The following is a 14,013-nucleotide window of genomic DNA, read 5'->3' on the forward strand; positions in this document are numbered from 1 at the left end:
TTACAATTGTTATATCTTCTTCTTGGATTAATCCCTTTAGCATTGTGTAGTGTCTTCCTTTGTCTCTTGTAATAGTCTTTATTTTGAAGTCTATTTTGTCTGATGTGAGAATTGCTACTTTAGCTTTCTTTTGATTTCCATTTGCATGGAATATGTTTTTCCATCTCCTCACTTTCAGTCTGTATGTGTCCCTAAGTCTGAAGTGGGTCTCTTTTAGACAGCATATATACAGGTCTTGTTTTTGTATCGTTTCAGCCAGTCTTTGTCTTTTGGTTGGAGCATTTAATCCATTTACATTTAAGGTAGCTGTCGAAAAGTATGTTCCTATTACCATTTTCTTAATTGTTTTGTGTTTGTTATTGTAAGTCTTTTCCTTCTCTTGTGTTTCCTGCCTAGAGAAGTTCCTTTAGCATTTGTTGCAGAGCTGGTTTGATGGTGCTGACTTCTCTTAGCTTTTGCTAGTCTGTAAAGGTTTTAATTTCTCCATCGAATTTGAATGAGATCCTTGCTGGGTAGAGTAATCTTGGTTGTAGGTTTTTCCTCTCATTGCTTTAAATATGTCTTGCCACTCCCTTCTGGCTTGCCAAGTTTCGTCTGAAAAATCAGCTGTTAACCTTATGGGGATTCCCTTGTATGTTAATTGTTGCTTTTCTCTTGCTGCTTTTAATATTTTTTCTTGGTATTTAATTTCTGATAGTTTGATTAACATGTGTTCTGGTGTGTTTCTCCTTGGATTTATCCTTTATGGAAGTCTTTGTGCTTCCTGGACTTGATTTACTATTTCCTTTCCCATATTAGGGAAGTTTTCAACTATAATCTCTTCAAATATTTTCTCAGTCCCTTTTCTTTTCTTCTCCTCTTCTGGGACCCCTATAATTGGAATGTTGCTGCGTTTAATGTTGTCCAGGAGGTCTCTGAGATTTTCCTAAATTCTTTTGATTCTTTTTTCTTTATTCTGCTCTTTGGTAGTTATTTCAACTATTTTATCTTCCAGGTCACTTATCCGTTCTTCTGCCTCAGTTATTCTGCTATTGATTCCTTCTAGAGAATTTTTAATTTTATTTATTGTCTTGTTTGTCATTTTTTGTTTGCTCTTTTGTTCTTCTAGGTCCTTGTTAAATGTTTCTTGTATTTTCTCCATTCTATTTCCAAGATTTTGGATCATCTTTACTATCATTACTCTGAATTCTTTTTCAGGTAAACTGCCTATTTCCTCTTCATTTGATTGGTCTGGTGGGTTTTTACCTTGCTCAGTCATCTCCTTCATCTGCTGTATATTTCTCTGTCTTCTCATTTTGCTTAACTTACTGTGTTTGGTGTCTCCTTTTCGCAGGCTACAGGTTCGTAGTTCCTGTTGTTTTTGGTGTCTGCCCCCAGTGGCTAAGGTTGGTTCAGTGGGCTGTGTAGGGTTCCTGGTGGAAGGGACTGGTGCCTGTGTTCTGGTGGATGAGACTGGATCTTGTCTTTCTGCGTGGCATGACCACGTCCAGTGGTTTGTTTGGGGGTGTCTGTGAACTTATTATGATTTTAGGCAGCCTTTCTGCTAATGGGTGGGTTTGTGTTCCTGTCTTGCTAGTTGTTTGGCATAGGGTGTCCAGCACTGTAGCTTGCTGGTCGTTGAGTGGAGCTGCTTCTTAGCATTGAGATGGAGACCTCTGGGAGAGCTTTCACCATTTGATATTACGTGTGGCCGTGAGGTCTCTGGTGGACCAATGTCCTGAACTCAGCTCTCCCACCTCAGTGGCTCAGGCCTCACACCTGGCCAGAGCACCACGACCCTGTCAGCCCCTTGGCTCAGAAGAAAAGGGAGAAAAAAAAGAAAGAAAGAAAGAAAAATAAATAAAATAATTAAAATAGAAAACAGTTATTAAAAATAAAACAATTAAGAAGTAATAAAGAGAGAAAGAAAGAAGAGAGCAACCAAACCAAAAACAGAGCCACCAGTGATAACAAGTGGTAAAAAGTATATTAAAAGAAAAAAAGAACAGTCAGAACCCCAGGGCAAATGGCAAAAATAAAGCTATACAGACAAAATCACACAAAGAGGCATACACATACACACTCACAAAAAGAGATAAAGGAAAAATATATATATATATTATAAAAATAAAAGGAAGAGAGCAACCAAATCAATAAACAAATCTACCAATGATAATAAACTCTAAATACTAAACTAAGATAAACATAAAACCAGAAACAAATGGGATACAGAAAGCAAACCCCAAGTCTACTGTTGCTCCCAAATCCACCATCTCAATTTTTGGATGATTTGTTGTCTATTCAGGTGTTCCACAGATGCAGGGTACATCTAGTTGACTGTAGAGATTTTATCCGCTGCTCCTGAGTCTGCTAGGAGAAGTTTCCCATTCTCTTCTTTGTTCGCTCAGCTCCTGGGGTTCAGCTTGGGATTTGCCCCTGCCCCTGAGTGTAGGTCACCTCAGGGTGTCTTTTGGGGAGTCTGAGGTCTACTGCCAGCATTCAGTAGAGTTCTGTAGGAGTTGTTCCACATGTGGACGTGGTTTTGATGTATTTGTGGGGAAGAAGGTGATCTCCACGTCTTACTCCTCTGCCATCTTGAAGTCGCCCCTTCCAGCTATTTGCTTTTACAAAATAGGAACTAAACTCAAAATATTCCAACTCTTCCATCTCATTATTGTTTATTATAATTTTTTATATTTTCATATGACTTAAAATACCAATATATAAAACAATTCACTGTTGTATAGTATAGAAAAAACTCAGTAAAACAAAACTTACATACATGTGTTGAAAGGTAAACAGAGGCATATTAAAATTTCTAAGAATTTATTTGAGCTAATGAAGCCACATTCTTTCTTGGATGAGTCTCATATCCAGTCACACCTCAGATTGGGACTTGAACCCATGATCCCTGACTTAGGAGGGGACTCAAACCCACGTCTTTTAAGTGAAACTGCTCACGTGGTATCAGGACTTAATGAAGCTCAGGTTCTTTTGTCTCGTCACAGAAAGATTTCAGGGTGAGGCAAAATGATAGGCAAAGAGTGAGTTTATTAGCATAGGAAGCTTGTGAGAGATACAAGTGGGCATGCAAGGGAGTGCAGCCCTGAGAGCAAAGAGGGCTACATTTTTATAATCAAAGAAAAAGTGGGCGGGGGGGGAAGGCCACCTTCTTCATCATGTTGGGTAGATGTCAAGGCTTACATCATTAGTTCCTCCTTTGACCCTATGTGGTTTAGCTGGGACTGTCATGGCGCTATTGAAATTATATGTATTTTAGCAGAAAGGTGTTAACATATACTAAAAAATGGTTATTCATCTCAGGTTTTGGTATAATGTCCCCTTTCATCTAGTTTCTTTCCACTTTCCCCTATATTCCATCTTGGCTACATGCAGAAATGCTCTTCTTCAAGGACCATTAACTCCCTGGCTTCATGTAACAATATTCAGACCCCATATCTATTGTCTTGTGTTTTAACTATCAGGACTTGTGGCTTGAGTGTGCCTGGAACTTGAATGCACCTGGTCTTCCTTCAAGATAGAGTAGGTTATTGGATTCTTTTCTTGAGTGGTCATCAGCTTACAACAGTTTCCCAAACTCCCTTAAAATTTCCTTTCTGTCTTTAATCCCCTATTGGGATTTTTAAACTAATTATTCTACTCTATCCCTATCACTAGCATTGATTTGAATCAGGCAGCATCAAACTAAAAGTGGTTAGGGTCACTCTGCCAACAGGAGCTAGGGGAAAGGTGTTTTTTATACAGCAGACATAGAAGCAAAGCATGGAAATTATTTTATTGGCTATAGCTTAAGTGGGTACCTCATTTAAGTGGGAAAGTCTAGATGGCTGTTTGTGATTGGTTGTTCTTAGGTTTTTATTTCCTAACCTTGGAGCATTTATAGGAATTTATTATAGCTTAGGTTTGGGTTTGCTTACACAAGCTGCCAAGGCATTAGAGCCACCTCAGTCTAATAGCCTCCTTGTTTAATTACTTTAGTACATGCTTCTGCAGGGTAGAATATCTTGTGAACTGTATCTGCTTTTATGGCTGGTTAAGTAGAACAGAGAACTTCTTCCATTAGTTATTTTATGAGTCTGTTTCTTTGGATCAAGGAGAGGCTTACATGTGATGAATAGAAAAGCTCTGTCTTTTGGAGTGTCTTGCTCGATGAAAGCTTTTGATTAAGCAAGAATCAGTTGTCTTCCAAAGGGTTGGCAGGAAGAATGTGTCATGAACCATAAAGCTGTTTGTTCTAAGAATGTACATGTTGGATAATGGTATGGTAAAGTTACTGTGGCCACAGGAGGAAACAAGAATTACACTTGGAAAGGAGAAGTCTATTATACGCACAGGATCCAGGAATGAGGTCATCAAGGTCATGCAGGGCCACAGGGGAAGCAATCGGTTTTGGTCAAGTGACAGAAGACAGGAGTGAGGGGAAAGTCTAAGCCAGAGTCTTTATTGGGGTTTCTGTGGGAAACGCAAGGCAGGGCCCAGTAAACAGCTTAGGATTGGCTAGTTTGAATAATTCCTTCAGGCTTTGGGCTATAGGGTTGGTCTCTAGTTACCTGGTACCTGCCCCTGGGTTTAAGACAGAATAAATACTGGCTTGGTGTGTGAGAGTTAGGTAAGGAAGTAGTTGGGCCTATAGACTCCGGTTTGGTTGGTTTGCCTATGAAAGATATGCTCTAGTCCCAGAGCCTTTTGGTATCTCTAAGAATTAGCTAGCCCTGGGAAAGACAATCTCCCCTAGGCCAACAAGTCACCAGTAAAACATCATGAAATACAGAAAATGAAGTTTAGAAGGCCTGGTTCTAATCCTTGGCCCATGCAATTCCTGGGTATTGAATTCCTTATCAGTAATGTGAAAATGAAAATATCTGTCTCACTTTATTGGACTGATGAGGACCAAGTAAGTTAACATTTGTGAAAAAGCTTTGATGGTATAAATTCAGTATACAAATAGTTGCCCTCAGGAATCATTATATCCAAGGTGCTCTTGAAGTTTACAAAAGAAAGAACGCTTTGGTGTACAACTGATTCTTGTTTAACCAAACCATGTACATCTAAATATTTCACAACTGGAGAATAATTATGTGTTTGGTTTTTGTTTTAAATAGGGGTGAAAACTTTTACCCACTAAATATATGTAGTACAGGACTGTGCTGCCAAAAATTATATGCATATAGATTAGTGTTATACATTATTTTTTCTATACACTCTTCTCCCTCTGCCTTATTGAATCTTGTAATTCTTTAAGGTTAAAGTCCAGTCTCTCCATCTTAGCCAAACCTGCCAAACCACCCTCATTCACTAGTGTTGCTATCCTTTGGACACTTACTCTGTTTACTATATATACTGTTTATTTGTTTCTTATATTCAGTTCTGTGCTGTCAATTATGTTTTCATAATTTATTACCTTAAAATATTATAATAAGTCCAGTAAGAGCAAGCAATTCTTGTATCTAATTTCTTCATTCCTTGTATGGAATTTAATATATACTGTAAACTCACTAAATATTGTTTTTTGCTTATTAACACATGATCTGTAGGATCAATGGAGAACTTTAGGAGGCAAAAGAGTTTTGAGGCAAATGTTTACATTAACTACCCAATAATGAAGCAGAACATAAAAGTTTTTTATAATATTTAACTCTCTTTGATATTAAAGAGTAATTATAGTACCTTATACCCCAAATCGGATTTTTTAACCTTTTTTTAATTGAAGTATAGTTAATTTACAGTGTTTTACAGCAAAGTGATTCTGTTATGTATATAATATACATATGGTTATATATGTATATATATATTCTTTTTCAGATTCTTTTCCATTGTAGGTTATTATAAGATATTGAATATAGTTCCCTGTGCTGTACAGTATGTCATTGTTGTTTATATATTTTATATATAGTAGTGTGTATCTGTTAATCCCAGACTCCTAATTTATCCCTCCCCTGCCCAACTTTCCCCTTTGGTAACCATAAGTTTGTTTTCTATGTCTGTGAGTCTGTTTCTGTTTTGTAAATAAGTTCATTTGTATCATTTTTTTTTAGATGCCACAAATAATTGGTATCATATATTTGTCTTTCTCTGACTTACTTCACTTATTATGATAATCTCTAGGTCCGTCTATGTTGCTGCAGATGGCATTATTTCATTCTTTTTTATAGCTGAGCAATATTCCAGTATATATATGTGACACAACTTCTTGATCCATTCCTCTGTCAATGGACATTTAGGTTGCTTCCATGTCTTGGCTATTGTAAACAGCAGACATAGCTTCCATGTCTGCTATGAACATTGGGGTGCATGTTTCTTTTCCAACTAGAGTTTTCTCTGATATGCCTAGGAGTGGAATTGTAGGATCATTTGATAACTCTATTTTTAGTCTTTTAAGAAACCTCGATACTGTCCTCCATAGTGGCTGCACAAATTTACATTCCCACCAACAGTGTAGGAGGGTTCCTTTTTCTCCACACCCTCTCCAGCATTTATTATTTGTAGACTTTTTAATGATGACCATACTGACCGAAGTGAGGTGATACCTCATTGTAGTTTTGATTTGCATTTCTCTAATAATTAGCGATATTGTGCATCTTTTCAGGTACCTGTTGGCCATCTGTATGTATTCTTTGGAGAAATGTCTGTTTGGTGTTCTGCCCATTTTTTGATTGGATTGTTTAATTTTTTGATATTAAGCTGTTTGTATATTTTGGAAATTGAGCCGTTGTCAGTAGCATTGTTTGCAGATATTTTCTCCCAGTCTGTAGGTAGTCTTTTTGGTTTGTTCATGGTTTCCTTTGCTATGCAAAGGCTTTAAGTTTATTTAGGTCCTATTTGGTATTTTGGTTTTTATTTTCATCACTCTAGGAGATGGATCCAAAAAAATATTTCTGCAATTATGTCAAAGAGTGTTCTGACTATGTTTTCCTCTAGGAGTTTTATAGTATCCATTCTTTCATTTATGTCTTTAATCCATTTTGAGTTTATTTTTGTATGTGGTGTTAAAGAATCTCTAATTTCATTCTTTTACATGTAGCTGTCCAGTTTTCCCAGCACCACTTATTGAAGAGACTGTCTTTTTTCCATTGTATATTCTTGCCTCCTTTATCACAGATTAATTGACCATAAGTGTCTGGGTTTATTTCTGGGCTTTTTATCCTGTTCCATTGATTTATATTTCTGTTTTTGTGTCAGTACCATGCTGTTTTAATTACTGTAGCTTTTAGTCTAAAGTCAGGGAGCATGACTCTTCCAACTTCGTTCTTCTTTCTCAAGATTGTTTTGGCTATTTGGGGTCTATTTTGTTTCCATACAAATTTAAACATTTTTGTTCTAGTTCTGTGAAAAATGCCATTGGTAATGTGATAGGGATTATATTGAATCTGTAGATTGCCTGGGGTAGTATGGTCATTTTAACAATATTGATTCTTCTAATCCAAGAACATGGTATATCTTTCCATCTGTTTCTGTTGTCTTCAATTTCTTTCATCAGTGTTTTATAGTTTTCAGAGTACCCGTCTTTTGCCTCCTTAGGTAGGTTTATTCCTAGGTATTTTATTCTGTTTGATGTGATGGTAAATGGGATTGTTTCATTAATTTCTCTTTCTGATATTTTATTGTTAGTGTATAGAAATACAACAGATTTCTGTGTATTAATTTTGTATCCTGCAACTTAACTGAATTCATTGATTAGCTCTAGTAGTTTTCTGGTAGTGTCTTTAGGATTTTCTATGTATAGAATCATGTCACCTGCAAATATTGACAGTTTTACTTCTTCTTTTCCCATTTAGATTCCTTTTATTTCTTTTTCTTCTCTGATTGCTGTGGCTTGGACTTCCAAAACTACGTTGAATAAAAGTGGTGAGAGTGGGAATCTTTGTCTTCTTCCTGATCTTAGAGGAAATGCTTTCAACTTTTCACCATTGAGTATGATATTAGCTGTGGGTTTGACATGTATGGCTTTTATTATGAAGAAATAGCTTCCCTCTATGCCCACTTTCTGAAGAGCTTTTACCAAAAATGGATGTTGAATTTTATTAAAAGCTTTTTCTGCATCTATAGATGATCATACATTTTAAAATATTTATTTATTTGGCTGCACCGGGTCTTAGTTGTGGCATGTGGGATCTTCGTTGCCATGTGCAAGATCTTCGTTGTGGTGTGCAGGATCTTCAGTTGCAGCATGCAGGATTTTTTTTTTTTAAGTTGTGTCATGTGGGATCTTAAGTTGTGTCATGTGAACTCTTGGTTGTGGCATGTGGGATCTAGTTCCTTGACCAGGGATCAAACCTGGCCCCCCTGCATCGGGAGCCTGGAGTTGTAGCCACTGGACCACCAGTGAAGTCCCAAGATGGTCATATGGTTTTTATCCTTCAATTTGTTAATGTGGTGTATCACATTGATTGATTTGTGGATATTAAAAAATCCTTGCATCCTGGGATAAATCTCCCTTAATCATGTTATATGATCCTTTTAATGTATTGTTTGATTTGGTATGCTAGTATTTTGTTGAAGATTTTTGCATCTGTGTTCATCAGTGGTATTGGCCTGTAATTTTCTTTTTTTGTGATATCTTTGTCTGGTTTTGGTGTCGGGGTGATGGTGGCCTCATAGAATGAGTTCAGAAGTATTCCTTCCTCTGCAGTTTTTTGGAATAGTTTCAGAAGGATAGGTGTTAACTGTTATCTAAATGTTTGGTAAAAATTCACCTGTGAAGCCACCTGGTCCTGGACTTTTGTTTATTGGGAGTTTTAAAATTACCTATTCAATTTCAGTATTGGTAATTAGTCTGTTCATACTTTCTATTACTTCCTGGTTTGGTCTTGGGCGATTGTACCTTTCTTTAGACTTGGGAATGGAAGACGTTACACTATTCCTAGAGCTTTAGATGGCTGTCCCCATTCATTTCTCTAGCTACAACCTTCTTTGTGAAGCAATGACCTTGAGCAATAGGTAATATGCTACTTAGATCCTATGCTTTTCTTCTGTACCACACGGTAGGTAAGACCCCTGAATTCCCTGCTCAGATGGCTTCAAATCTCCTTTCAAGAACTTTAAGGCTTCTTGTTGGGGGTCCATCCTCCAAAGGGTGAACTGTGCTACTGGTATGCTCAACCTAGGTTGAATAGAGGACCAGAGTTGGCATCTTTTTGTAGCAGAGGAGGGACACAGCTGGGACATAAAGACTGGGATGCTCATATACGTGCTTGTGTGAAGTCCTTCATGGTATGGGATTTACCTAGCATCAGGGAAGAAATAGAAATGGGGTTGACTAAGGTTAGGAGTTGGCTCTGGATGGACTACCACATGCTGGCATGAAATTCTGAGAAGTCCAAATATTTTAAATTTGAACCTGGCCTTCCAGTATCTTTCTAAAGTAGGCAAATGGAATATACTTAGAGTTTAATCTTCTTTGAATAATGATTTATCATTTAAAAATATTTAGACATTTGGTATGTGAGCTCTATACTTCCATTCTTTCCTTGGACCCCACATTTTTAGAGGCTCTATTTATTTTAATACTTGGAAATTGTAACTAAATGTTATGTAACTGTATAAATACAAATATAACTTGGTGTAAATGCAGTGTTTTCAAAGGATACATTATGATTTAAATATGATAGCATATCTATATCTACTAATGACAATATATTTTTAGTAAATTTCCTAGCCTTTTAGATCTTATAGCAATCTTGAATTTATTTATACTCTTATTTTAGTGAATCATATTCAAATTTAAAAATCTAATTTAAATTACTTTCAGTATTCTTGGATAAGATTAAATTTAGCAGTTGATACTTTTCGGCTATTTTGGTATCTGAGTCTCATTCTGATTTCTTTCTTTCCTTTTTTTTGATTATGAGAGAAGAAACACTATTGTTTCTCAAACATCATTAATTTAACATAGAAAATAATTTACCATTTTGTTAAACATCCTTATGTAGTGCTTTGAAAAGAACCACATTTCTCATTATTTGCAGATATTTTGTTATTTCCTTATCTCTTGGTTCAGATTAGTCCTGATTCAGTGTATGCGTGTCATATTCTTCTCATTCCTGATCTTTCTTTCCATCTAAACATTTTTTCCAAACCCAACATATTTTTAAATAAAGATATGTAATGATTTCAGAACTTTTTTTTCTGTCACAGATGTAATTTTTCACTTTTATTTAATCTCATATTTTAGGAGAATTGATTGTTTGATGAGAGTTGTTAATACTTTTCATTAATATGAAGAGATATAGTCTGAAGATGTTAAAATGTAATTATTCAAACAGAATTTATTGACAGTATATCTCTATACTCCTATATGGGAGAGTAGAGGGTGCAGTGTAGACAGTAGTAATTACATGCGTTCCCTGAGGAATAAAATCAATTCTGATTAGAAATTTATCTGAAATAAGAATAATCACTGGATAAGTATCTTAGAGGCTCTCCAATGGGAAAAATGCTTAGAATTTTGGACACTTATTTTGACAGTTCTCAGATTTTATTAGTTGTATCTTGTCTTACTATTTATATTCTGAATGGTTAGCTTACCATTTTAAATGAGCTCTGATAGTTCTGGTTGCCTTTAAATTTACGTATAAGAGTCATATAAGACCTATAATATTGTTAGTATGAAAGGTATTTAGATGGGTAATTTTATGTGCCTCTGTGAGATTTTTGAATCACCCCTGATAAACAGTGGGTGTGTTTTGTAAAATTGTATCCACAGTTCTAAAGGAACTCATTGTTTCTTCTGGAAAATACCTTCTGAATTTCAAGCAAGCAACTTACAAATGAAATTTTAGATACATAATTGTTTTTAAGTTTGTTTGATGGATAATATAAATTGTTTATTTGTGGAAATTTAAAGTAGATAATTGAAAGTATTAGTGTTTCAACAATCCAATAGACTGAGGAAAGAAACCATTCTGTTAGAAACTATATTAATTGAAATTCCACCAGTCTCGATTAATTAACTCTCTACAGTCAAATAAAATAAGAAACTGCAAACTGGATGAGTTAAATAAGCTTATTATAAATCACTGAAGTGTGGTATCAAGAAATAGAACACATTCACTATAGAAAACAGTTTATCATTTCTACTGTATTTTAATAGAAATGAGAAATTATGATGACCAGTGATGTTTTTCCAAAAGACTGTAAAGTTACCAGAATGTGTTTTTGTTTATTGAAAATTATTATAACTTTTATTATACAAATAAAATATACTTACAATCTAAATTTGTAATATAGAAGTATGCAGTGTTAGATGTATAAATAATGCCAATGCCAATTAATTTCAATGTACTCAAACATTTTTACTAAAATTAAAAGAAAGGTAAGTTTTTTCTATTCATATAGGTGGCAGAATGCTTGTATGTAAACATGCAGAAGTGAAGAAAATCCAATTATCTAGCTCAGAGTAAAAGCCAAAGTGTTTCCAATGCTTACAAAGGCTTTTTTGCACCTTCTTTGCCTCTCTGTTTAGTGCCCGTTCAAGCTGTTCCTAAAACATACCTATACCCTCCTGCCTCAGGGATTGGTACTTACTCTTTCCTCTTCACTGCCTCACCTCTAAGACATTACTTAAATGTCACAACCTCAGTAAGGCCTTCTCTGGTCATACTATTTAAAATTTCAACCCTCTTCCCCATCTCCCTGCCTTATTTTTTCCCATTGTACTTTCTACCATATTTTTCAGTTGACTCATTTACAGTTTTTATTGCGACTCCTCACTTTAAGTAAGATCCACGAAGGCAGGGAGTTTTTGTTCAGCTAGTGCACTGCTGTATTCCTAGTGTCCAGAATAGTGCCTGATAAATATTTCTTGAATAAATCTAAAGCCTTCTCTATGTCTATTTTCTATCAAAATAGACATGTAAATATTTAATTGAATACTGATGAGTATACCTCAATTTGTGGCAAATTGGATATGAAGACAAATGGGTAACTAGAGTACATTTGTCATTGGTCTAGTTATTTGATCACATAATAGATGCTATTATAGGTTGTTTATAGAGTACTAGAAACCATTTAAAGTTCTTTACATATATTAACTAATTTATGCCTCACAACAATCTTATGAAACAGGTACTCTTATCAGCTCCATTTTATAGTTGAGGAAACTAGAGATTAAATAAAGTATCCCTTGATGTTGCAACTAACATGTAAGAAGGTAAGATTCATACCAGGACAGCTGGTATGTTCAGAACGTATTGTCTTAATGAAAGCCTCCTGGTTAAAATCCTGCACCATTGTTGCTTTGCTTTGCTTTATTTGTATACTTTTTATTCATTTTTCTTTCAGCAAAACAGAAAATTTTTGAAGTAATCATATATGTTCGTGGTTTCATAATCATTTATTTTATTTTTGCTTTTTGCAGTGGGATGCCATCACTGAAATGGATGAACATAATAGGCCCATTCACACATACCAGGTATGTAATGTGATGGAACCAAACCAAAACAACTGGCTTCGTACAAACTGGATCTCCCGTGATGCAGCTCAGAAAATTTATGTGGAAATGAAGTTCACACTGAGGGATTGTAACAGCATCCCATGGGTCTTGGGGACTTGCAAAGAAACATTTAATCTATATTATGTGGAATCAGATGAGTCCCATGGAATTAAATTCAAGCCAAGCCAGTATACAAAGATTGACACAATTGCTGCTGATGAAAGTTTTACCCAGATGGATTTGGGTGATCGCATCCTCAAACTCAACACTGAAGTTCGTGAGGTGGGGCCTGTAGAAAGGAAGGGATTTTATCTGGCTTTTCAAGACATTGGGGCATGCATTGCCCTAGTTTCGGTCCGTGTTTTCTACAAAAAGTGCCCCTTTACTGTTCGTAATCTGGCCATGTTTCCAGACACTATCCCAAGAGTTGATTCTTCCTCCTTGGTTGAAGTAAGGGGCTCTTGTGTGAAGAGTGCAGAAGAGCGTGACACTCCTAAACTGTATTGTGGAGCTGATGGAGATTGGCTGGTTCCTCTTGGAAGGTGTATCTGCAGTACAGGATATGAAGAAATTGAAGGTTCTTGCCACGGTAAGAAAGAAATATTTAAATAATTATTCATGCATTCAAATGATGGTTTTTTAAAGGTAAATTGGCTATATATTTATTTTCAAATAATACATTTTCGAATACTATTCCTGGAAGAATTAATTGTGGAAGAAATTAACTCATATTAACTATAAGATAATTTCTGATTTTTTTTCCTCCTGGGAATGGTGTATGAAAATGTAAAATAACTTATATACCATGACAAGTGTTCTTGCATATTGCCTTCAGTAGAATAGTTGCTGTATGAATTGCTATATTTACCTGATTTTTATAAAGGAAAGCAACATCAGTAGCAGCAACAAAAAGCAAAAGGGATCAAAGCAGGCATTTGCTTAACTTTTATGTTTTGGTGGTCTGTAGAGAATATGACATTTAAAGACAGTTTGAAAACAATTCTTTCTTTCATGTTGAATTGTAATAATTGAATAGTACCTAGGTAAGCTGAAATTATATTTAAATAAATGAGGAATTCATATGTTTGCATATGAATCACACATATGTTTAAAAATATGTAGGATAGTTTATAGGAATGTTATATGTTTGGTGATTGAGTACTGAGTATATCAGAAATTAATTTATCCTTTGCTACTATTAAATACAATTTCCTACCATATAACATATTAGCTTTTTTTGTTTAAATAGCAGTACTTGTGCAAGATCGAATTGTTAGGAAGTATGAACACAGTGCAATGCTGATTAAGTTTAAAACCATACCTTTCATGTAGTTATGATATATCTGTAATTTTCAAGATAAAACAATTTTTTATTTGAATCATTTTATGAAGGCTTATTAATCTAATAAATATATACACTTAAAAATTTTTGCATATCCCCTGATAAAGATAATTTATATCAATTATGTTTGGATTTAGGACTCATAATCAAGATACAAATAAAGAAATAAAATTAATGCTTGGTAAATAGTAACATAGTAGAGATCTTTTCCTCTCAATGGTAAATTATTTATAGTTATTTT

General features: G+C 35.1%; 1 protein-coding gene across 2 annotated transcripts in view; it reads left to right on the plus strand.

Moving 5' to 3' along the window:
• Window positions 1–14,013, plus strand: part of EPHA6 (EPH receptor A6) — an 867,569-nt gene that overhangs the window by 128,081 nt on the left and 725,475 nt on the right. For both annotated transcript variants that reach the window (XM_060010502.1, XM_060010503.1), the window contains exon 3: window positions 12,356–13,019. In XM_060010502.1, the coding sequence (XP_059866485.1) occupies window positions 12,356–13,019 (664 nt within the window). The remainder of the gene's footprint in view (window positions 1–12,355; window positions 13,020–14,013) is intronic.

The sequence above is a fragment of the Delphinus delphis genome, chromosome 4 (genome assembly GCF_949987515.2).
Source record: "Delphinus delphis chromosome 4, mDelDel1.2, whole genome shotgun sequence".
Lineage (NCBI taxonomy): Eukaryota > Metazoa > Chordata > Mammalia > Artiodactyla > Delphinidae > Delphinus > Delphinus delphis.